General features: G+C 37.2%; 2 protein-coding genes across 4 annotated transcripts in view; one reads left to right on the top strand and one right to left on the bottom strand.

Moving 5' to 3' along the window:
- ZNF518B (zinc finger protein 518B) overlaps positions 1-26913 on the bottom strand; it is a 46943-nt gene that overhangs the window by 5944 nt on the left and 14086 nt on the right. The window contains exon 3 of one of the 3 annotated variants that reach the window (XR_005955450.1): positions 22662-22710. The exons of 1 other annotated variant lie outside the window; for it this stretch is intronic. The gene's annotated coding sequence lies outside the window, so the exon portion shown is untranslated. Of the gene's footprint in view, positions 1-20751; positions 22711-26913 lie in introns of those variants that run through there. One more of the 3 variants, XM_041471306.1, reaches the window with a different exon arrangement.
- CLNK (cytokine dependent hematopoietic cell linker) lies at positions 667-26305 on the top strand. Its single transcript, XM_041471425.1, has 15 exons — positions 667-738; positions 3178-3340; positions 5035-5111; positions 5407-5452; positions 7645-7673; positions 8009-8028; positions 9472-9600; positions 12528-12555; positions 15368-15386; positions 16426-16489; positions 17608-17648; positions 20062-20195; positions 20513-20590; positions 20722-20877; positions 26171-26305. Exons 1-15 carry the CDS (start codon positions 667-669, stop codon positions 26297-26299), a joined length of 1185 nt encoding a protein of 394 aa, XP_041327359.1. The 3' UTR covers positions 26300-26305.

Genomic DNA, 26913 nt, shown 5'->3' with positions numbered 1-26913 from the left:
TGAAATCTGGCCATTATGTAGACAGAGATTCAAGATTTGTGAAGTTACAGGCAGCCTAAGAAAAAGTCCAGAATGAGAGCACATACTGGGCAAGGTGATACCATGGCTGTTATGTATTAGAGTCACTGGGTTAAATGTGTAGATCAGATTAAGTGCAGAAGTTGGGAGTCTCTGTTCACCAGCTCTTTGGCCCTGTAGCTCATGCTCTCCTGGCTATACCATGAGACAGCTTCACCAGCAGACAAACACCACTGAGAACAGTTTATAGCCTGATAGCTGGAGTGTTCTCAGATTTGGGATTTTCTTCTGCTATGAAGAGAACAAAACACATTTCTATTCACAGAGGGATTTCCAGACCAGGAGTCCCACAGTTCTCAAAGTTCTGCACCAAGAAGCAAAACTCAGAGAGAGAGAGAGAGCAGTTCAAGCACATCCTTTTTTGGGTGTTTTTGGTGGGAGGGCTCATGGTTGTGAATCCCATTTCCACACAGCTACTTCCTCAGGCACTGTATAGGTTCACAAACTCCTGGGTGGACCTACTTCATGTCTTTTTTTTTTTTTTTTCCTGTATCTCTAAAATACTGTAAATAAATACTCTAAAATCTGCAGTTGGCAGACTTTTATTCCTTTATATAAGTTACTAGCTACTGTATAATTTACAACAGAATGGGACCTGCTGACAGCTTTTCTCCATTTCATACAGAAAAGAGAACTATTCCTGCTAACACCTTTCATTCTGTAAGTACCACTGGTTCTTCCTAAAATTTTACATTTCTTTCACTTCCTGACATGTGTTAATATCATCTTGGCTATAATACTAACAAAAAATGCAATCATCGCTGGGTTTTAATGCAAAACAAGGCATAAGAATTGTGAATTATAGATGAGAACTTTTACATTTTTTTAGTGGGATCTAGACTGGAGAAGTGACTCACTTGCCAATTCTCCATTAATGGGCTGAGTCTAAAATATACCTCTATCATAAGATCAGGTAAAAATAACAGGAGTCAAGCTGAACAAGGATGTAAGTCATAAATCTCAAGATTAAATATGTAAGTAATACAAATGAAAGCTGAAAAGCAAACAGAGCACATTTCAATGTCTTTCCATTTGTATTTGAAATCTGGGTTTGAGTTTCAGGTCTGGTGTATAAGAAAAGATTGCAAATACCTTTTAAGTCACAAAAAGATGAAAACACAAGTCTATGTTTTAATAAGTAAGTTGGACAAACAAAGGATGACTAAAGATGCAATCAATACTTTGACTGCTTCAGATTTCACAGAATGATTAATAACAATCAGATGCCATATGGGATTAATACCAAATTAAAGGCAAAAACAGCACAGATCAGAATGGGAAAAGAATGGTCAGAAAATTATTTACTTATGTCAAGACACTTAAATAATTATTTAAGAAATTTCTAAGATATTAATTTATTCTTTTTGGGAATTCTCCAGAGTCCTGAGTTTCTAAAATTATGGAAAAGAACAGTGGTAACCGCAATTTCTTCCAAGAAAGAAAACTAATCCTGAGGACTTATTTGGTACCTGGAGAGATTATTAAACAAAGTCAATCTGAAAGCATCTTTTGGAAATAAAAAGTCTGATTATGTAAAGAATTGTTAATGTGACACGAAGAACATCTCATCAGTTCCACAAAGTAAAAGTAATTTCCTTTTCAGCAGAAATATGACTACAGTGATGAGAAAGAAAACAGTAAATGTGATATATATTGCTTTTTATTAGGCCTCTGATATTTCCCAGAAGACAGTCTCACAAGTACATGCCTGGTCTGGATGAAAATTATTTCATCTAGACGAAAGTGCTTGCACAACTGATTGAAAAAATAGCCACTCAGCCTGGCTGACAGCATTGCTATTGAACTGGAAAAAGTGGTGCAGAGAAGAGCCTGGAAATCCAGGCACCCTGCAGGGCCTGTCTAAGGTGTGGTGACGTTTTTATATACTGCCATAAAGACAAACCTCACCCTGCAATGCACTGTAAAGAACACTTCTTGGAGGTCTGCCTCATGTTGTAACAAAGATGTGTACAACCTGGAGTGTGCTCACGGGAAAGTAACACTGGGGATGTGAGATTCAAAGTCTTTTAAGTCGGTTGACAATCCAAGAAAGACTTAAAGAAGTATATTTGCTTAGTGAGAAGAATAAAAGTATACATAATTATAAGCATTAGCATAATAAAGTTTGAAATAAAGTGGATAGTAATCAATTTATTTAGTGTCCTTGGAGAGTAAAACAAATTGGCTTCAATTCTAGCACTCAAGAAAAAGCATGAAATGAAAGGGCAGTTAACTGGTAGAAGATAAATCAGGAAGCTATTGATATCCCATTAGTAATGAGAACAAAACAAACATCAGGGAATAAATTTGAGAGTAAAATAAATTTGCAAATAGAAGAAACATCAAAGAAGACCAAGTGCATGGAAGCACCTACACTGTTGGTGACAAAATATGACTTCTAGAGGCATGGGGTACCCTCAGCTGGGTTTCCTCAGCAGCAATATTGGCTCTGTGCTGAAGGAAGCCAGAAGTTACGTTTCAGTGAGCAGACAGTGAAGGTGAAGGGTGGAGCAGCACTCCAGAACACAACCTTGAACAAACCTATACAAGTGTAAAAACACGTCCAGAGACTTCCTGAGCCACTCTCAACACCATATTTCCATGGACTCCACTGTTCAAAACATACTCACTATCACAATCGCTTGGACTGCACATTTGTTAGCACAAATTCCCCAAAACACCGTACATTTTTATTTTGAAGTGTGACATTTATGATGAGCTAGTTAATATATTCTTGCAAGTAACATATGTAAACAGTCAGTACAACAGAAATACCACATGGATAATATTATAATAAAAGATACAGTTTCAAATGTCTGCAATGATCATAAATTAAACACTCTCATTATATTTTCAAGAGCAGAGAGGCAAAATTCAGAGAGACATTTAAACTGTCTCCCAAACGACTATTTCATGAATCTAAATTAAAAATTTAGGTACTCAAATCACTTCCTCAACTACTTTCTAACCCTTCAGTTTCCATCAGAAAATTTCCCATGCACCAAAATGTCTGGTTATGGCAATCATATATTTCCACACTGAAATCAATCTTGAACTTAAATTTATTTGTATTATCTCTACATCTCTTCTTCTATCCAGAGTGAATACTTGACAATGAAGGGCAGGAGTGACATACAGCTTTCCTCTGAGCTGTCCGAGGAGGAAGACAATATGTACGAGACTGTAAATTCTTCAGTGCTGGAGGCCATTCATTCTTTGAGAATCCTTCCTGCCAAACCTCTACAAGAATCTGAATATGCAGGTAACAATTTCTGTCTGTGGAAACTGAGCAAAACCTAGAGTTATAGAGCATCAGTACAGATTGGAGTTTTCTGTCCAGATTATTTTTTTTTTAATTAAATGGTTCAACTGGAAAAATAATACTGGTAGGCAGAAACATGGGAAGAGCTTTGTCTGCTTCTGCATATTCAACAGTTATCCTTATTTTCATTAGATTATGCTAAATTAATAACTACACACTGCTTTTTAATTTTAATATTACCTTCATGGATGAATTCTATTATCCCATTCCACATGGAATGTGCAAAAACCTGGCTGCTCAAACCCACAGCCATTTCAGAAAATCTCACTGCTATTTAAGCCTAGAAACCTTCAAGATGGAAAACATGTTAAAGAACACACTAAACTTTCCTCCAGATGATAATGTAGTATCCTTTCCAAAGGAGTTCTCTGATGCTTTAAATAGCAGTAATAAGCAATTCCTTTGAGTGTATTTCTCAAGCATTCTTAACTTTGTAAGGTAGCTGCATTAATCACCTTTTGGTTTACTAAAGCTATTCTAAGTCACATTTAATGTCTAAACATACAGAACCAATTAATATCCCATTTATGGAAGTGAAATGTCATCCTAGCTGTGCATTGCTCCAATCCAATATAAACACTCTAGAGGTTTTAAACAGCTTAAAGAAATGGGGGGAGTCCTAGGTGAGAAAGACTGGAAACCATAAACCAGATAGCTCGCTCCAGTTCACATCAAAGTCAACAAAGACATTTTCTACTCATTTTTTCTGGGAGTTTGTTTGATGTCTAAACAAATAGATGGCTTTTAAAGTGAGTAAATTCATCAGTGTGTGAAAGGTACACAATCAGCCTGAACAGCCAGATATTCTACATTATGTTCCAAGACTAATTTGTCCATCTTATTTGGAAACCTGAAGTGAATTCCAAATACAGTTTTTATCTTGGTTAGTAGTAAAAACTTTCATTTAGCAGTCAGCATCTTTTGGTTTTTTAAGTAAGATTGTCCTAAACTAGCCAAAAGACATAGTTTTTGTTTTGTGATTTAAGGTAAAACACATTAAACAAAAAGCTGGTTTTTGCCTGTGTATTATTCCCAGTATAATGTGGCAAGACAGAAGAGTGAAGGACTGAAAAGATACTTTAAAAGGGTAAAATTCAATGCTAAAATTTGTGCCATCTTCTCTAGATAAATGCCAGTGCCCTTGAGATGTAAAATTAATGACTGAAAAAGACATGTTAGCATACAGCCTGAGCATTTCTTTTTGAATGCCAGGGATACAGTTTTTTATTAAAAGCTAAAGTAAAAATTAAAATACTACCTAGAGAATAAAACCCTTACAACCTTCGCAAAACCAGAACAACATGACAGCATTGCCAAGAGCAAAGGTTCAAATGAAAAACAAATTCAGTAATCTAACCACAGTTAAGGTCAAATGTCTGCCCTAAGTGTTTACCAGCTTTTGAAGGCTTTTATTTATAACCAATGTTAAGCATAAAGCTATTACCAGGGTGATGCTTACGTTCTCAATACAGCTGCTATAATAGTTTGTTAAGTTCTGAGGGGGAAAAAAAATTAAATGCTATATAAATGGCGAGACCTGACCTGAAAAACACATTTTGAACATTAAAACCCCTCCTTCTTCAAACATCATATTACTGAATTACTCAGGCTTGATTTTTCTTCCTCTTTTGCAGACACACGCTGCTTAAGGCCTTCAGGTACCACTTCCCCAATGAGCGAGAGCCCATCTCAGCCCCCTCAACACTCAGCCGTAAGTAAAGATACCAAACCTTATTCACAAACAGATTTCCCCTTTTCTGTAATAGCCCCCAAAACAGTCTATTTAAAATCTCAGCCACATCACTTTCATCTGCACCAGGCAGCCCAAGTTCCTGTGAGCTGTTCCTGTTTCACTTTGCACGGATGCCCTCGCCTCCTGCTTTCACTCCTTGGCTCCGGGCTTCTGCTAAGAGTTAGAGCATCCCAGCCAGGAGCAGCACCCTTTCTACTGCCATAGCTTCAGGAATGACGGCTAACATCACATCTTTCTTTTGGTTTATTAACAGATTCACACATTTGATCCGGAGGGAAGAACAGTGCCAAATGTAAGAGGTACAATAAAAAAAAACTACCCATTTCTGCAAACAGAAATAGTAATTTCTACTTCCATATTTACCTTTTGTACATAGGCAGAGATTACACGTGATAGAATAGACACGGTTTTCAGAACAGCAGCTGCTTTCCAAAACAATCATCCTGCAAATTTTGCAATACTCTTTCATCTATCTAACACTGAAGTAATTATTTACAGAAGGAGATATATGTTATCTCAGGAGTTTCCTGCTCCTACAAGGGGAGGGAACAAGCCCTTCAGTTTAAAAATCAGATTTTCCTTTTCACTATGTTGTAAGGACATAAGGGTCAGGGAGAAGCCAATATCTCCTGAAATTTTTCACCAAAAGTCTGCAAGATCCCTGCTGGGCTTTACTTCTAATAACGTAATTCTTTTTCACTCCCTATCCCTCTCAGGGTTTTTCCATGCATATATTGTAAAACGTAATCTAATAACTATTTTTAACTAGTAATACCAACTTCAGCAATTCCCACTAGGGATTTACATCCTAAGGTGACTATTTACAAAGGCTTTCTGACAATGTTCTGACCTACTCAGAATAAGCTAATGGTGTGGTACATTACCTAGTGTATTTTTTTTCTCTGCTGCTTTACCTTTAACCGTAAATTTGCTTCAAAATCCTTTCATTTTGAGTCAAAAATGTACCTTTAGTTTTTGTTCTGTTTCTTGTGGTGAAATCATAGACAGGCAATCTTATTCTTCAAGAACCTAATGAAGTGTCCAAATATAAAGTCCTCTGATTGACAGTTTCACTCAGTTGTAGGATTGTTTTAAAAGTAGGTTTCTATACACTTTTTTACATTTCATTTACTTTGGATGCAGCAGTAACTCATGAAGTCAACTACTGAAGGATTAAATATTTGATTATCTTTGAAAATAAATGGTATTTTTATCTTACTATTTTCAAATCTTAGAATCACAAGGTAACATGCTCAAAAAATCTGCAATTGCCAAGCCAAGAAAATGTGACCCTTTTATGTTTGCTGTAATGGCTGATTTTTAGAAAGTATTATAATTTGACCAGCCAGAAAAGTAACTGAAAGAATTCCATGTAAAACAGCATTTGCTTTTTTTTCCCGCCTTATTTCACACTGTAATGCAAAATGTAGAGAGAAGTAATTCCTACAGATGGTGAGAAAGTAAGCCCTATATAGGTTGAAAATGAAAGGTGAGATGGATTCTTGATGAGCAAATCCCCATGTAATCTGGCAAAAAGCTGAACTGAGATAAATTTGAGTAAACCAGCTTCAAAATCTGCAGAAATCAGTGGGCAAGAACAGTTTGCCAGTTTATCTAAAGCTTTGAATTCCACCAGGATTTAATAGGTTGGATTTACATGTCTCCATGTGATGTGTGCTGGTGTTAAGATGAACCAAAGTCAGTACAGGAAGGTAAATTAAACTCTGGTGTTTGAGAATGCAACTAATGCATATTTTTAGTAGTTCTTGAGTGAACAGTGCTTATAGAGAACACTATTATTTTTAGATAACAGCTACACTGTTTTTCAATATATCCTAACATTTTTTCTCATGCCCAGTGCTATTAAGTGGCCTTGCCACAAGATGGCACAAATAGCACAGAAGACTTTTTTTCAGCAATATTTTCTAGAAATGTTAACCATTTAAGGTATCATTATTTTATTCAAAGCAATTTTTAAAGTTTATTTGAAGGAGAGCTTGAGATCTGTTGCGTGTCCTTCGCATTATTTAGTATTTCAGCATGCTGAACTTACAAAAACAATTTCAATATAGCAAAAATAAATTATGTTATTTTTTTAGTAATAAGATTTAATTTAAATAATAAATCATATTTTGGTATATTTGAAAAAATATAACTGACTTCATTAGTTTTCAGTATTTTTTAAATTGCTATACAAAAATAAAAACAGACAAAAAATGCATCACTAACTCAATAAGCATATATATATATATATATATATATATGCATATGAAGTCTTTGAAAAATATTTAAATTTACAATACCTGAATAAATATCATCCTCAAATGCTTCATTCTGAAAGCAAAAGCAGAGTTCTAGAGGTAGAGCCAAGGGAAGGCAAGGAATGGGGTTGGACTGCCCATAATAATAACAACACCAGAATAAAGCTGTAACTTCATTTGTGAATTGTATGGGTAGCACTCTACTAAGAATTGTTTGTAATTATTCTTAGGAGGAAGAATGAAAACACATGGATACCAGGTAAGCAGAATCTCTCATCAATTCATTTTTTTACTGGTTATTTTGCCATTTAATAGATTTTTAGAAGCAGGCTGCCATTTTGCTAGCACTAGCTAAAGGAAGAGTTCTCCTATCTACATTGCCTCACTCACTTGCATTCACGTGAGGATGTCTTTTATTCCTCAGCGATTTTAAAATGCCATGTTACAGAATGATGTTTGGTGCTGTAGAGCACATAAACCCTTTGACTCTTGATACAAGCACGTCTACTTAATCTAAATTCTTTATATTTCTCTCTAGTAAACTAAGGGGGGGAAAAAAAGCTTACGGGGATTTTTGTTTCCTGTCTTTTCCAGGAGCCTACACCTCCCCCACGGTAAGATCACATCAGAGATCACTTACCTGTGCTCCCCGGGGAACCCAGCGCTAATGAATGCTCAATCCATCTGTGCTGCTCATGGTAATGAGGTGACTGGAAGTGAGCCAGCATCCTTTTACTGCTGGCTGTCTTTGGACTTAACAGGTTCTGATATGGAATTAGGGAGAACAAAACACGAGCTCTAAGCATTCATAGCAGGAGCTCAGGCCTGCTTCTTCAAAACTAATTTGGCTGTGCCTGCAGACAAGTCAAAAGCCTAGAAATATTGAATCTGGTCCAACCCAGATATAAATTGCTGGGGAAAAAAAAATATTCCACCAATTCTATTGGTGCCTTAGGCTCTGTCCACTGTGATAATATTGACTTCATTCTCACTTAAATCAATTTGCCAGTGCTTTTTGCTACACATCTAAATCATGTATGGAAATCAACTGGAATATTTCCACTTACTCCCATAGAAGATAGACCAAACTCTATTCTACAAATGTATTTTTCTATGATATTCCCACAAATTAAAAATTAATCGCTTCTTGATTTGGTCAAACTCAAATAATAACTGCTATAATTAAAAAATCCTTTCAAAAGGTCATCTAGGAATGGCAAGTTTATTCCTCCATGCCTACAATGACTGCTCTAAAAGATAAAAAGAATTTTAAAATATGATTAGCATTACACGTTTGGATTTGACTCTAAAAAATATGAAATAGCATAAAAAGGCAGTAAAACTTCACAAATTTGAAACCGTAATAATGCAGGAATAAGAACATTCTCAATTATTCTACAAAATTTCAAAAATTTGTTTCTGTTTGTATTATAGTGGCCAGAATGGTTCTTAATTCTCTCACCTGACTTAATTTGGGTATGTACAAACACACAAGGCTCCCTCCCTGGAGCCCACCACTGAAGGCAGCTCTGCCAGGCACCTTGAATGCACCTCCAGTTTTGTCCAGCCAAGCTCTCCATGCTACAGCTTCCAGCTGGGCTGGGACTGCCTGGTCTCAGAGCACAGACAGGGCATGCCCACATCCCTCAGAAAACACCAGGCTCATGGTACCTGTGAGTCTTCTGGGATGAAGAACATTTTTTCCTCTGTCTGAAACTGGATTGTGTTCGCTGGACCATATACACAGCCACATCCACCTGGAAATATCCACACTGCAGAGCTGTGCTTGGCACGCACTGGTGAGGCACACCAAAGCAGTATTTAGTGGCACAAAACACAGTGCAGTAATGTCTTGCAAATGTAGAATATTATCCAACATTACTATTGCTGTTGAAGGGCCCTGAAGAGCTCCTGGATCTGAGTTGGCTCAGAACAAATACATTGAAATACTCTCAGAAAATTCCAGTCTCTTACTTCTAGAACTTGCTTTTAAAACACAGTCCCTGCACCTCCTTCATTCCCTAATAGTTCTTCAAGGTCTCTTTTGACTTCCCTAGGCCTCTGAAGATGCTGCCAAAGCAGTATCAGCCCCTTCCTCCAGAGCCAAGAATAAGCAGCCAGGTCTTGCACAAGAGGAACACACTCAGCCGAGATCCCACCTTTCCAATATCAGCAAAAGTCACAAGGTACAGTGCATTCCTCATCTTCGTTCCCTGAGAATCAAAACACTCTCCCTGCTCAAACCACAAAATTCTACTTCTGTCACACCTCTGCTTTTGCTTAAGGAAGTTATTCTTTAGACAGCTGTGAATAATCGAGAGAAGTGGTATTTAGTGTAATGTGACACTGGCATTTTTTTTAAAAAAAAAAGAAATTACAAAATAATGGTAAAGGAGTAGAAAAACAGAACTTTCATGAACACTTTGTTTAAGATTTCTTTTCCTTAATAATATTTAGAGGTCTTGCAACCACTTTTAAGTACAAAACTTGTACAAAAATTTAAGTACAAAAACTGTACCTAGCACAGTTAGTGAATCAGCTGATGGGGAAACACACTGACTGCACCAGAGATACAGAAACTCACATCCCAAAGATATTACATGCAGCAAAAGAAATTACTCATCTGTAGGCAGAAGTCTGGCTTCAGCCCATGAGACCAATGAATCCAAGCCGCAAATCACTTCTCGCCCTTTCCATTTTGCACTCCTCAGCCACACAACACCCGTGGTCATTCAGCATCCTGACGTGGCAGTGAGGATGAGCCACCTGAAGCACAAACGCTCGTGCCCAGCTATGACCCAGCACATGCTTATGCCAGGTTAGGAGTCCAGCTGCTTTTTCCACACAACATGTACCTGGCCAGATGAGCATGAACACCCCTGCTCACTGCCACACAAGCAGAGGTGCACGTGTGCCTGCTGTGTGACCAAAATTCACATTCATAACGGGGACAGTGTTGGACACATGCTGGGAACAGGAAAGACACAAATCCAGGCACCACAGGGTATGATGCTCAAATGACTCCTACAGCAACCAGAAGTTGGGTCAATCTTGTCCATCCTCCCTTAAATGATTTCAATTCCAGCTCATCAGGATGGAATTTTGCTTCATTTTACAGAGGTCACTTCAAATCCTTTGGGGGGAAAATAAGCTTAAAAATCAAGAAAATAATCTTTGGCTTAAAGTATGTATTTAATGAGTGAGCTGTAATTATGGGTTGTGTTTTTTTCTTGAATGGTGCTTAAATATTTTCATGGCTTAGGTTCCAAAATATCTTGTTTACTAAGACATTTTATTAACATGAAGTAGCTTCATATTCAGATGCAAGACCTGACATAGAGCTGCAAAGTTCCAAATCCCACAACTGATCCCCTCCCTTGGTAGAGCAGCATAGATTGAAAGCTTTTTGAGAAATGTTATAATCCATGTTGCTAGTAGATATCAGTATGATGAGCACTTCAATTTAAAAGGTCCTATTATAGAGCCAAATTCTGTAATATAAATACATGTCATGTCTATTTTATTAGGATTTTTTATTACATCAGTAAAACAGAAGTGGAACAGAATAAGACAACACAATATCTGGGGAAGGCACTTGACAAATTTCCCACAAGCACTTCACTCAAAATATTTCTCACCCATCCTCAGTTCAGTCACAGCTTTGTTAGGAGAAAACATACCCATGAGCTGCAGAGGGAAGGAGTATGGCACCACAGCTTACAGTCCTTTGACAGACTGTAAGCAAAGCTGTCCAACCATAGATGTGATTTAGGAGTGCAAGTCTTGTTTTCCAACAAAATTTGGAAGACTTATAAAATTTAACACATCATTATTTATACACTCTAAAAATAGCTTCATAAAATAATAGGCAAGTGCAGGGTCCTGGAATGTATATTAGAAGCTCTGGTGTGATTGAAACTTTTATAGGGCTGTGGTAAGCAGGCAATGCAAGGGCCATGTCCCTTGGAGGTGGAGGCCAGCCCTGCAAGCACATCTTTAAAATCATGGAACTTTTCCACACACCCAGTGTCCTGAATATGCTGAATATGGGCTTTCACACACTAAGTAATGGCCCTGGAGACCAAGCTAACAAATTGAAGAAACTAACACAAAAACAACTATCCAAACCAAAACAGTTCCTCTCCTTTCTCCTAACCTTCTTGAATAATACATATAATTTCCAAATTTCTTGCCTCAGGCCTCCATGCTGATCAGTGTTTTCAACACAGACATGAGGAAGAGAGCCCTTGTCCCTGTTGAAAAATAGCTCCCAGGGTTTCCTATACCAGATCTTCCTTTTGCCTTCTGACTGATTTAGGAAAATATCTCACTGTCGTATTTTTTCAGTCCAGGAGATAGGCTAAACAGAGACTAAATCTCAGAGCCTTCCAAAAACTACTAGATGCTTATTCACACCTTATGTTGCTAAATAGCTTGTAAAATCTGGTCCCCTGTCTCTTTTATTAGGAGATACACACTGCTAAAAAGTGTAAGGTTTCATCACAATCAAAACATCTAACAAAAGATGCCAGACTCAATACTTCATTCATTTTTCTTTTTTTTTGAAAGGAGAATATTTCCTTCCCAGGAAAGGATGATACCCCTGTTGATCAGTCATATCAGGAGAAGGCAGAAAAATACCTTAACATCTGCTTAATGAGGGCCATGAGGAACATTCTCCACTCATCTTTCCTGTTTTGCACTTCCTTTCCTGTACACTTTCCATTTCAGCTCTGTTTCATTTTTTAAATTATTCAGTCTTCAAGGAACTTACTTCCATTTATAGCTGATTCTAAAATGTGTAATGAGACCTTTTGGCATGAGATGAAAAGTGCTGAAGTTGATACTCCTCTTTTTCCCCCTTCTCCCAGTATAAATCCTTAACAAAGTTGTCTTTTACCATAATGAATTCAGTGGATGCTATTCTTTTCTTAAGGAGGCCCAAGATACTTCTCCTGAAAATAATTCATGTAAAAAATAACCAGCCTCTCAACTTCTCTAGCAGTAGCAAAATTCTTCCCTTGTCAAGATGTAACCATCAGTGATGATGTGCTCAAAGTGATTTTTATTTTATCATAATTAAATGTTTTGCATATTATTCTTTCTTTTCCAGACATTCATCTGTTAAGGAATCAAATAAAGTAAGTATTCATCTTTGTATGTAGTAGGACCATAAAAGCCAAACACATTCCATGGCTACAGTATGTAATAGTATTTTAACCTATTAGGTTAAAAAAAAAACGTAAGTCATATTAGCTTTGTGTCATAACACTGTCCATCTTTAATGTGTGTTTCAATTTCAATACTGCTACTTCCTGAATGGGGTCAGTTTCTGAATTTGTTTGCAGAAATAAGAACAGGTACAGTGCAAAGCTCCCTGTCCAACTGTCCACATAAAGCATCTCTCGTGACTGCCTGATGTGGATGCCTCCTGTGCAGAGGGAGCAGCAGGAAGCATTCTCCTTCAGACAAAAGGAGATTCCACATACATTTTTACAAGGAGAAAACTGAAATTATAAGGTCAATAGAGGAGTGTAATTGCATTAATGTAATAAAAATACTTCAAATATAAGATGACCCATTTCAATACGAAACAAGAACAGACAAATTTTAAATCCAGTTTTAGCAGTGCCTTCTATCCCCCAGCTCCCTTTTGCCTCTCCTTCCTCACTCACTTTCTACTCAGACCAATGAAGTAAAGCAGAGGAAATGGTTTTAGCAATAAGGGAGTTTAGTAATGACAAGTGGTTTGCTATAAAACTTATTAAGAAATACAGTCCCTACAATCATGCTGTGCTATAGGATGTTTGTAAAATTTGGGAAAAGGTTATCATTTAGAGCATTTTGTGCTTCTTACTGAATGTTTTAGATCCTGCACTAATGTGTTCCTACTGAATAGGTTCGGGGTTTTTTTCTCATTAAAGGGAACAGAAGAAAGGAATCTTTAGTAGTTAATCCCAAATGTTTCCTTCTACAGCAGGTTGAAGCACAAATCCACAGACTTGTCTAACTTTTAAATCCATTGAGTTTTCCTTCCCCACAGCTCTGACTAGGAGGCTGCCCCAAACCTCACTCCTCTTGGTTAGAAGCTTTAGTTTGAAAGATGGTGACAAAAACATGGTTTGATAGCAATATTGTAATCAACGCTTACTGCTTAAAAAAGTTATATATTGGCACGAAAGATAATATTTTTTTTTAAAAAACTTTTTCTTGTACTGGATACTGACTCATTACAAACTAAATATGAAAACACTTCCAAGAAAAATAAATATGTTACAGCTGTAATTAATATTTCTGGCTGGACACTGTACAGCTGCACAAATACTTCAGCTCTTAACAGACTCTTAATTTCGTTACATCTTAAGGGGAAATATTGTATGTCTCATGACATGGAAAAGGTAAAATTTAATTTTGGTCACTTCCCATTGCTATAGATATGAAGGCCTAAACAGTTTCAGTGTGACCTGGAGAAGACAGTGTGCCCTTGTCAGGGTTTCAAACACCAAAGAGCAGGTTTGAGAGAAGGACTGCCCCCCACCACAGCCCAGACAGGCTGCAGGAAAGGGAACTGAGGAGCCTCTTGAAATTGGAAAGGACAAAGGCAAAATGCTACCTAAGAATGAACTAAACCCTCTGCTCAGCTCAGAAGGACCTGGGGACCAAAGGCTGAACGTGAGCCACTGGTGTACCCCTGAGAGCCATAAAGGCCAAGAGCACATCAAGCTGTGTCAACAGAAGCATTGCCAGGAGAACAAGGGAAGGAACTATTCCCTTTTACTCATCACTCATTAGACAACACCGGGAGTGCTGCTCAAGGGTGAAGCTGACAGAGCAGAGAGGGTCAGCAAAGGCTCACCAGGACATGCAGTACCTGCCCTGTGAAATGAGGCTGGTGGGACTGGGCTCCCTTTGCCTGGAGAGGGAACAGCCCTGGGGGAGCCCAGCAGCTGCCAGTTGCTGTCTGAGAGATGTTTGTCAAAAAGGCAGAGCGTGGTGTTCACAGAGTGCACAGTGGAAGTACAAGAGGCAACAATCTTGAAATGATGAGGGTTTCGATCAGAAACAGGGAAGAAAAATTAATTATGAGGGTATTGAAAGAGGTTTCCCAGAGGCTGTGAGATCTGCATTCTGGGAGGTTTGCAAGACCTGGTTAAAGCTCCAGGTCTCATCTCACAGTTCTCCCTGTTTTAAGCAAGAGCTTGGGCTAGGACCTGCCCAGGTCTTGTCCAGCCTCAATAAGACTTGAAATTACTAAGTAATAGGTAAACATTATTGGGGAAGTAATTTATAAGGAAGGCTCAAAATGCAGTATCTACCAAAAAAAACCCTATTCATGTATGAATAAAACCCCTATGTGTGTATTATAGTCTTAGATGTATTAAATTAACAAACTAAATAATTGATATTCCCATCATTTTGATCTGTGAATCAAAATAATAAATGAATACAGTGAAAGTTTAGGAGCCAAACTCCAATCTTTAGAAACCTATTATTCTTAATTTTAACATAATATGCTGAATTAAGACTCTCCACACAGTGATTTTAAATGAACTATCTGCCATGACAGTAAAATAATTGTACTGTCAGTTAAGGAGCCTGAAAAGAAGTGACTGATTTTAAACTTTGTGTCTCTCCAGTCAACCATAATCCATCTCAATTTAATACAAGATCAAGGAAGGAAAACCATATTGTAAGTTAAATTGATACACAACAGCCATCATGAAATGGTGATCTTTGCAGTAAACAACATGTTCACTTACACCCCTAAAATGTTTCATTCTCATTGTTGCTAGCCCACGGATATCATTCAGCCCAGGTTTTTGACGAAGTGATCAGGTATTAATGACTGAATGTCTATAAATCATTTTAAACTGGTGGATAGTTGGATCTGTTGGGGTAAATGCAAGTTACGAATCCAAAGAAAAATATTTACTATGTTATCATTTTATATAGGCACCTGGAAGAGAGCAAGGTCAGTATTCAATAATATGATCGTAATTTATTGTCTTTCCTTTATATTCCAAAATGAAAATATTCTATCATTAATATTCTAACTGAAACAAGAGACATCCCTCAGGTATACATCTGCTGAGAATGCAGAGATTTAGAGAGACCTCAAGAGTTTCTGATGAGCAGCAGACAAAAGGAAACTTAAGTTGGCCTTAGCTACAGCTGTTTGGGGAACCAGGGTATCATATTTGTCCTCAGCAAATGTCTTATGGTTTTGTGGAAAATAAGAGTCTTAGTGTCTAAAAAACCCAAAAGGATATCCAAAAGAGATCTCCACAGAGCACATCACCCTTCTGTCAATCTTACTGTTCTACCATTATTTGAGGGTGAAAATTTTGAAATAAAGTTTTTTAAAAGCTTTAGGCTTTTAAAGCTAAAAAAAATTTTTAAAAATTGGAAACCTCCAATGTTTTAAAAACATGTCAATTCTTTAGATGTACAAACAGCTTTGAAAAAAACAGCTCAAACCACTCACTGTGTCCATGTGCAGAAAGGTCCATGATAAATAACATTACTCCAACATACTTTGAAGATAGATACAGGTTACATGGCTTTCATGGTGTTTACACTTTGTGTTAAAAAGTTCATCATTTCCTCTGGCTTTTCCTTTTGTGGATTAAGGCACCATTTCCTCATTTTCAGCAAGAAATAGAATCAACTGCATTAATACATTCAATGCCTATCCTGTCCTATAAAAAGGATTTATGAACTCTCCACATACTTCTTGTTCAACACTCTACATTATTTACTATTATGTGAAGCCATATTTGGCATCAGCAAACCCTGTAATGTCCCCCATGTAACATTCAGTACTAATCCAAATGTTTCCCACTGAAATCATTAGCTGACTCATTCAAGCCAGACTGATTACAGCCCTTTAAGGTTTTCTATTGAACTGCCTCACCCTCATGTATGAATTTACTTATTTGTTTCACAGTAGTTGCTAGATGCTGTCAGTTAGAAAAGAGGAAATACTAAGTTCTTATCCTTTTTACTAACAGTTGCAAGTTTGAAGAAAAAACCTGAAGTACCTTTTCAAGCACAAAAGCATCCTCCTGAAGCCAGGTAGGAATGGAAGAATTTTATGACTTTGTACTGGATGCTTCAAGAACTAAACATTTTGCCCTAGAAAATTGTACTTCACTATGCAATAACAGCAAAATGATACCACTTTTTGATGCCATGCAGTGATATGTTTTACCCTGATGTATGACAAGAACCATCTTTGGGAATTGCTTTCAATCTATTGTAATTGCACAGCCAATTTTTATCTTTAATAGCATGCTGCTGTATTACATTTCTCCTGCTATTTCTGTAATAGGGTGTTAAATATATTGTATAAAGAAGTTCTGCTATCTCCATCCTCAGCATTTCCTCTCCCCCTCATTTTCTATTTTTATTTACAAAGGATACACACCTGGCTTTCCAAATGCTGATTATTCTCCCACAGAAAACTTCCATAGTTAGACCTATTTTGTTTCTCTAATCTATACAAATCTTTCCTTTCTAAATATCTGTAACCTTTTTTCTACTGAAATATGCAACAAAACCCAAAAATATAGGAGACAGCATAGGAAGTATATGAATGATTTAACATCCTTCCTAGACAAATACAGAATCTCTCATGCAATGTTGTTTACAATAATGGCATTTGTCCGGGACAATATTATTGTATGGAGTAAATATGACCATATTTGTTACCCCTAGTATTCTCTTTCTTCTTATGCTTCTGTTATGAGAAGTTATTTGGTCAATATTCCTCCAGTACACAAAAAAGTACTAACTGGCCACTCAGGAGCAGTCTAGCAAAAAAGGCAGGGAAAAACTGCTGCTCCCTGGGTCTTCCTATAGAGGCACTGGGAACATCAGCTGAAATTAGCAGTGAACAAAAGCAAACTGTCTTTACTACACATGCAGTTAAAAGATGGGACCCTTATGGAGACTTAAAAATCCTAAACTCTATGCAACTTAAAAACTGGCTCATGAAAATAAGGGAAATCTGTCAAAATACACTAAATACAAAATTACCACCCAAAACCCGGGAAGGCCCAAAGCTGCCATTGGTAAGAGAAAGGAGTATTCTGGGGAAGCACAGCTATGCATTGCTCTCTTAATTTGACTCTTACACTGCCACTATAAGAAATATTTTTCTGACATTACTTTCATTCATTGATTTTTCCTAGCCCTCAATGTACACGGAGCTCTAAAAACATTTGCAGATCAGGTAAGAACCAGAGATCGCTTTGAAAGCCAAACTAAACATGGAAAAATAAGAGGAAGAAACAGATTCAGGTTGCTATGCTTACATGTCCGCACTGATGATTTCCAATGCACTTCCTACCATCCTTGACTACATAGCATACTTACTCTCCTGTAACTGCGTGTGCAAACGCCCTTTTTTATCAAAAATCAAACCCCTAAGCTGTGCCAAGAACCTATGAGTGCATAACACGCACTTACGGTAAAAGCAAATACCACCAGGAAGAACATATGGACTGCATTATTTGTTCAGATCAAGTAGGATTCAAATTCACTTTGGTCGCTGCCAGGCTAACCAAGCCTACCACCCCCAGCTTTGCTTCACAGGGCCCAGCTCCCTGATTCTGGTATGGGCTCCCTCCCAGAGCTGCTTCCTTCTTGTGCTGGGGTGCAAATCCACACCCTCTCCTCTGGACACCTACTAAAAACCCTTCTTTACATATTCCGTAAATCTCATCTAGGTCTCTGTTTGCTGCTGCCACTTCAGACACTTCCTACCATCCTTACCAGGGCTTTTGCTCCTTTAGGCTCTCTGGGACAGCAGAGTATCCTTTTTCCTCTGTCAGTTCCTCCTGAAGCAACAGGGAGAGAACAAATAAGAGTAGCCTTTCTCCTGCTACCCTATAATTGCCTTTAAAGTCTATATTTGGCTTAAAAAAATATTGTAAGAACAAATATTAATTTTATTAAATCTTATTTGTTGACAAGGTGTTGTTAGCTCCATCTCAGCCAGACTTGACACATAAGCATTGCAAGAGAATTTTAAATTTACCCTTCTTGCCCCGCACCTTAACACAAACCAGGGGAAAAAAAATCCACAAAAAATACACAGCATAGGTCCACAAAGTAGTTGTGGTCCTAGCAGTGGGGTCTCTTTAAAAAAAAATCCTGGGGATGCCAGCCACTAAAAATGCAATGCAAACAAAAATTCTAAAATCACGATCAATAAGCTGAACAGTAAGAATATGTCACATTTTGACAAGTCAAAGTGACTGCAGAAACAAAAGGTTGATGTCTGGTGCCAGGCACTCTGAACAGTGGTTTCATTAGGGAACACACTGACTGCCTGCTCAAGATCATGGCTCTTTGTCTACTGCTATCAGTGGATCTTGTTTTAAAAACAAAAGTAATGCAGTTATAAATCAGAACATGGTACAAATATGAATGGAACAGTGAAAGGCAGTGAAAGCCGCTTCCCCTCTGTAAAAGAGTCTTCCTAGTAAAATTTAATATTGTCATATGCTACACACCAGCATAACAATAATAAACTGATAAAGCATGAACAGATAAAGCACAATGAAATACCACCCTGAAAAACAGCACTGTCTCTGGTGACAGTAACCAAAGGAAAAGATGGAAGCCATTGATAAACACATTTTTCTCATTTACTTTTAAAATGGACACTGGATCATTTCTCACACCAGCATTGCATGAAAAACACAAAACTGTTGTCTGTTATACAACAGAATATGGTGTTTTTTATCTTCAATTAACAATTTTTCCCCATGTCACATATCTGAAAATTACATTTGATCTTTACATTGAAAGGAAGCCCTTGCTTTTCTGAGGCTGTTTCTGCATCCTCAGAGTCAGCCCAAGCCTCCTGTATTACATGATTTGTTGTGTTCCTGACCCAACCCCTGCACTTCCTTAGCTCCACAGAGACCTGGGTAGCTGGGTCTAGCTTGTAAAGACAGAGAATCACATTTGCTTTGGGAGAAGGATTTCGGCTACTCCAGGCTCCTGTGCCAGCAGCACTGCATGGAGCAGGCACACGCAGCCAAAGACCAACAGCTTGTCCTCAATGTGAGAGCAGCCTCACCCCTTGGTCCTGAATTTGTTAACTCAAACAAGTCACAGAAAAAACTGAAATTCATCAGCATGGCAGAACTTCTGAATCATTTGAGGTTTTAATAGCTTGGCAGAAACAATGCTAGCTGGCAATGGAATAATGAGAGGCTTTTATATGATCCAACGTAATAGCAACCGGGATCCAACACAAATAAAAGGGACTCAAAAGGTGAAAGTAGAACAGAATGAACCATTATCCTTGTCCCATATTTAGTATTTTATTTAGCATTTTCTGTTTTATTAACAGTTTATTATTTTGCTATGGCCACAATAGCCTGTCAGATGGAAGTCAATTAAAAACCATGAGGAATTTTATGTGTTAAATCTCTAGGGGCATTAATCTGAAATCACTGATGCTGCATTAGCATAAGACCACTCTTAACAGACAACTCTAAATTTTAAAGGTTAATACCACAATACTCTAAATTAAAAGTACTATTCTCAAAATTACTACGTAAAACATAGTGTAAAATTAAATTATAGCTTTTAAGAATGCAACCTTTTTCCTTCTGAATTTACTTTTACAGGTTCCACATTAAGCGTAGATAATTTTACAGTGAAGAAGCCACCACCTCCTACATCATATGCAGCATGCAAAAATAAATCAAAACACTTCCTCGTAGAAGAGGAAATGCAATCTCTTACCAAACCCACTGAAAAGGTAAAGACCAGCTTTGCTACATAAAAATACAAGTTTTTAGGAAACAGGATTAACACTGTATGGCACCACCCCTGACCCCCCTATGAAAGCTATGGGTGTCCAGCAGTATTGAGAATGTCTAATGTGAGCTCCTGAAACCATGGATGAGAATGTAAATGTATAATTTGATTAACAACTCCTAACTGGACTTCTCAATATAGATGCATTACCATTATATACTGGGCTGCATGTGCTTTCAAAGCAGATTAGATACAATCTGGTTTTTCTTCTGCTTGCTGTTAATTTCTATACACTGATTATGCTGTCTTAAAATTAAGGATTTAAACAAATGTGAGTGGTACGTTGGAGAATATGATCGCCATAAAGCAGAGAAGATATTGTTACAGAAAAACACTGTAAGTACCATTTATCTCAAAACATGGGGTGTAAACTCCTGGGGGAAAACTTCTGTAAGCTGTCCACAATGGCTTACAAGTTTTGGTGTGAACTAACCATACAATCCATAATTTAAATCTGTGTCATTCAGGATGAGACATTCTTGGTTAGAGATTGTTCAAAGAAATCAAAGGCTGAACCATACGTTTTGGTTGTTTATTATGGAAGAAGAGTATACAACATTAAAGTACGGTTTCTGGAAGAAAGCCAACAATATGCCTTGGGAACAGGGCTCAGAGGAGAGTGTGTAAGTAAAATCCCATCTGCTGTTGCAGCCTATGGCTTTTATGTTAGACTTCACAAGTTCTTAATACTAAATATTAATTACAAACACACCAACAAAACAAACTTGCTGTTTCATTACAGTTTCTTTTACAATACCCTCATTTTAAGTATGTCTCAAATTTCAAGCAGCTTCAATATAATTTAATACCAAATTTTGCATACCATGCTCAAATTCAGATTTTAATCAATTTAAAAATCTACGAAGTACTTACAATACTTCTATCTACTGTAAGTAACACCTGTAAAGTAAAAAGGAAAGAGATGTTCTGCCTTTTCTGGCATACATATTATTTTAGCATATTTTTAAACTTGTGCTAATTTAAGCAGGCATTTTCAAATATATACAGCTCCACATATCTGACAGCAGGACCTGGTGCCATGAAGCAATAGGATAACAGTTGTCATGGATATTCAGAAGCAATTAAATCATGTGGGTCCCTAGCAATCAGTCTTTCAGATATGGTAAATTTCAATTAGAAAATCCCTTTAGACAAGGAATGCTTCTTTACATAATTAAATTCAATTATAGTCATGATAAAAGTCTAATTCTTATTCTACATATATGGTTAAATGATAAACACTGTATCTGCAAGTCTTTCACACAAGGAAAAAAAACATTAAAACTTAGTCATCTCTATAAAAATATGATACTTGCAAAACAAAACAAACAAAAAAACCAAACCAAACCAAAAGAACCAAACATAAAAAAATTTTAAAAGACAAACACAATGTAAAATTTAAAGAATGCTCAGCTGCAGAGCAAAAAAGCAACGCAACCTATGGGTTATTAGCTATGTAAATCACTGACACAAATCCAGCTCAGGTGAAGCAGCAAAAACTCTGTAGCTGAATCTTCAATTATATCCTTTTCATGCATGTCAATACTTTTCAGAACTTACCTTTGTATAGACAGACTTTAAAAAGCCTGAAATCACAAATCACCTGAGCTGATTTAAGGCATTTGGTGGGTCCAAAATTTGTATTTGCATTTTTATTAGAAAAAATGGGATAGGATTCATAAGCTTTCACAAGAGGAACAAGGTTTACTGGCAAGTTGTTCTTCAGGGGCATCTGTTTAATGACAAAGAGGGGAAAAATTCCTTCATTATGCAAGCAGAGTGAAACAGTTTGGAAGCTGAATGGTTGCAGGAATCAGGAACTGTACTGCATCATCCTTGTGTTTCTGTAGTGACCACCAGTATTCTGTAAAGCAATGGCTGCATTTCTGAACTGAAACTCCCAGACGATTTCCTGGAATTTTAGGACTTAGGAGAAAGCAAGTTTAGTTTTCCATGGTTCTGACATTGTTTAGTCTTCCTGTAATGGCTCTAATACAAACAGGCCCAGAACAGAAACATTGACAGAAATAAGGCACGCTACAGCATCATGTAGTATATGTGTATTCTCAATAGAGAATAAAGACACAGAACTAAATTTTCATTAGGTTAACAGCTTTAACAATTAAGGTAACTGGAAAATTACTTGAACAGTACATGAACAATTTTTACTGAACTAAAAGGAAGGAGAACACAATCCCTCCCATCTCAGGAAATACCAAAATATATGACTTTGTTGTTTGTTCCAACTTCTGCACAGACAGTACATATCTTAAACAGTGGGTCTGGACTGACTTGTCAAATTGCAAAGTACAACTCCAAAATAAAGATTCCAAGCATCTAGTTAACAACACACAGAACATACAAGACTTGGCTCTACCAGGCCAAATCTGTAATCATGACTGCCTACCTTATGCCTTCTTCTTTGAGGATTTTTTCTCTTTAACTCAAATCTTCCCCTGGATCAAGCACAACAGAAAAAAAATCAGAATTGCTTTGCTGGTCAACTAAAAGTTGTGCCAGAGAATCACAGACATGGCAATCTTCCACTCCTATGTATTATTCTCATCAGTGGACACAAAAATAGAAGAGGGCACAAAGCACATGCACAGTAATGAACAATCAGTGACACCAGCATTGCTCAGAAGAGCTTCTTCCATCTCAGGCAGTCTCATATGGTTCCCCAAAAAGGCTCTTTCTTGAAAACTCTCACCTCCATTTTTGCAGGTCATCTAAGGCTTTTTTTTCCAAAGAAAGTGAAAACACTTTGTAAGGCTGTGAATTACAGAAAATTGCTGCCTGTAATTTTTTAGTACCCATTAAAAAGCTTTCTAGAGCACTCTGCTTTGCCCCTCTGCAGGGATACCCTTTGTTACACCACATTTTGCAGTGCAGACAGACCTAGCTGCTCTATCTAGATTAGATGAATATTCCCTCTTCACCAGCCAATGAGAAAGAAAACTAAATACCAATGAACATGTGCAGACCTATTACATTATTCCACAGTTGGTGATCTAATTCAGAGGTTTGGTCTTAACAGATTTTATGCAGTGTGTTTTCACTTTTGAATTAGGTTAATCTATTTTCATCCATCCATATTTTTCCTCACACATAAATATAATTATTCAAAGCTTTCCGTATCTTATTGCAACTTCCGAATTTTACTATACAGCCTTTAAGTTGTTAACATATTGTATAACCAAATGAGATTTTAAATTAACAGTTATTTTTTAAAATGTATTTCATTTAACTCTCATGAGTGCCTTTATCATTAGTTCCCATGTAGCTCTGTAAGGTCATAAGGGAAAAAAGGGGTTGATCATCAGATTTTTATAGTAAAAGTAACTCAAGTTCCATACAGTTAAATTAGTATCAAACTCTAGTATAATAAATAGAAGGGTAAAAAAAGAAAATCACTTAACTCTCTTAGTGGGGCTACATCTTTTGCTACCTATTTAACCACAGATGTTCACACCTACGTACATATTTAATATGCTATATTGAGCTTTCTAAAGGCCAAGTTACATAAAGCTATAAAGATCAGATCCCCAAATGATGCATACATGGAATTTAGGAATTTACATTCAAAACTGAGCACCCTTTACTTGGCTGGTGCCTTCCTCTACTCCAGACAATTTCACTATTTAAGATCCAGAGATCCCTGTAACACTGGCTTTTTTCATCTGCATAGTTCTTTTAAAAATTACGAAATACAAACTTTGCTCATATTTAAAGCTGATCATGACACGAAATTTACATATTTTTCTCATCTCCTTTTCAAAACTATCTGCCACACACAAAATACATGGTTTTAGCATGTCCGTAGCATCAGTCTCAACTCCCATCGCAGTGAAAAATACATTAAAATGAAAGGCAGAAGTAGGCATCTCTTCAGCTCGGTGCCTGCTTTACACAGAATAAAGAGCAGAGCCTGATGTGTATATCTGCATCTCCCTGTTCCAGCCACAGATACTTTCTCCATCCTCACCACTGCATTTGCAGATACCTTTCATATTCAAACTGTAAGTCACAGCAGTCACACCATTTCACTCCATTCATTCCCATGTGAGCCAAAAGGATTAGCTGCACCCACCTTCAGCAGCCACCAAACTGGCCTGGCCCATCCAAGCAGATTAGGGAGCACTTCCACAATGCCCCCCAGTGACAGTGTTATGTCAACAGTTACTGCCAGGAAAAGTGGCACAGCAAACAGCCAGTACCTTCAGCTGAGAGAGGTTTACAAGATAAGCATCTTGTCCACAGCTTAAATGGCAGCTCAGGGATGAAAGGTCTCATCCAGGATGTGCAGCATAGCCCAGTTATACCACCTCCCCAACACAATTCAGAACTACACCTTCCACAAGCAACCTTTGAGACCCTATTCCCATTTCCCCAGAAGAGACTGGAGACCTGCAGAGATAGGCTGAGTCTCTTCACACAGTGAAGGGAAACAAATCAAAGACTGATTTTTCTTCATCTTTATGTCTTTAGGTGTCTTTATACCAAACAAAATGTGGAGTTCCATTAAAAGAGCTGAGAACATAAAATTCTGAGATATTTTTCACCCATTACCAAAGAGCTAGAAAAATGAACAATGTGGCATTAACCTAGTGAAGCCTAATAAATTTCCAAAGCAGATGAACAATTATAGTAGACCTTTTGACCTTTAGACCTTTATAGTAGACCTTCCCAACCAGCAGAAAACATTTAAAAACAGAAAAAGAACTGGTGCTGGAAGAACTAATTTAGAATAAAAAAGTAAGGATTACTTTCAATAGGCATGAAATACAGAACCTCAGTTTTCAGTAGCAGTAGTGACTTTGAACATAAGCAAAGACAAAACAGCAAAGTAAAACAAATGCATATGAGTAAAAATTATCAAAACAAAACTTGAAAAAATTTCCATTCTGGCTTTGAGATCAAACAATTTTCATCTTAATACAGGAATAGTTTCACCAAATCATATCCTTAATCAGATTCTGTTGTTATAAACTAGGTGTGAATCAGGTGGGGGTGAGAGACACTACCATGAGACACCACCAAGTGTACAATGAAGAGCCACACTTACAGTAAATGTTATATAAATAGGTGATAAGTATTAATGTCAAAGTAAGCTTTCATTACTTACATTGTGTGCAGTTCTGGTGGTTTAATACCAATGAGTACAAAGACTAGCTCAAGAGGAAAACAGATATGACGAGAGCTTTGTGGTGTGATGAGAGCTTAGAAGGTATACACAAGGAAGTGTGTAAGAACTACTTAAACTGAAGGACTGCTAATCATTGGAATGGGATTCTTCCACTAAGGCAGATGAAAATAAACACTTTGTGTAGCTTTCTCTTGCTGTTTGATCAGGTCAACAACCTTGAACCAGACCTTTATAACTTTGGGAGTTGCCTGGAGAATGTAATTTTTTTGGGCGTGAGAGAACAAGATGCTTCTTGTTCCACATTTCAACAGGAAGCAACTGTCTCAATAAACTGAATGGGAAAACAAAGCATACATTTAATAAGATACATTGAAATTTGCAGTGTAAAATACCATGTACTGCTAATTAGGTGTAACTTGTGGCAGGAAAAAAACTAGTAACAATTTATAGTTGCTTCATCATTTCAGTATCTATCATCACATCTGGCATCACAACCTTTTATAGGTGATACTGCATTATCAGGGCTTAGACATGCTCCCTTTTTGCCCTAAGGAGCTAGTTGCTTTTTCCTGCACATGACAGAGACACAAAAAAGAAATATGAGGATCAAAATACAGTGCTTTTCCTTTTAGAATTGCTTTCATCTAATCATAATTCCATGCAAAGTGTTACCTTTTTTTAATATTGTCATTTGCAAATCCTTTAATGTTATAGATTAAACCATCTAGCAATTTCACTTTCAGTCACTGATTACTATCTTCTCCCCCCAGAAATTTAATTCCGTGGAAGAGATCATTGACTTCTACAAATCCGTTCCAATAACGCTCATTGACGGAAAGGATCAGTCAGGAAACCACAGAGAACAATGCTACCTCACACATCCATTCAAGTCATGCTGACCCTTTCTGCCTCACTGTCGCTGATTCATCCATACAGATATAAATAGAACACTTCTTGAAACGTCCCAAAAATCAGATTCGCCTCTTGAGCAAGGAGCTCCCACTAATATAATGAAGAATTACAGATCTACTCCATTTTTTGATTGTTGCATTTTCACTCTGAGGATACAAGTAAAGAATATGTCAACATATTCATTCACAGGAAGGTGTTGAGACCGACTCCTGATACCTTAACAATGACTGACCAATTTGCTTATCTTGCACTCTATCTTCTAACTTCAAATGAAAATAAAATTTGCCCTTGCTTACTTAAATGTCACTTAAACTCTGCTAAGTAGCAAAACCTAAGAAAGTATACCACAGTCATTAAATAAATATTCTTGCTTTTAAAAATACACATGAAATACTGTGTGCCAGAGTTCTCACTGTCTAACAATTTCATGTGGTGTGCATATGTTTGCTCAACAACAAGCTGTGCTCAGCTGCCACTGAAGTTAGTTAGTGTCAGTTGATGCTTATAGACACTGGAGATTTAAAACTAGCTGTAATTATGTAAATTCTATTATTCAATGAGCACTTACTCTTCAGCTTAAGTAGCAGATACTTGTATGCCA

Source organism: Pyrgilauda ruficollis, unplaced genomic scaffold (genome assembly GCF_017590135.1).
Source record: "Pyrgilauda ruficollis isolate IOZ18807 unplaced genomic scaffold, ASM1759013v1 scaffold1, whole genome shotgun sequence".
Classification (NCBI taxonomy): domain Eukaryota; kingdom Metazoa; phylum Chordata; class Aves; order Passeriformes; family Passeridae; genus Pyrgilauda; species Pyrgilauda ruficollis.
This window is presented reverse-complemented; position numbering and strand designations above follow the sequence as displayed.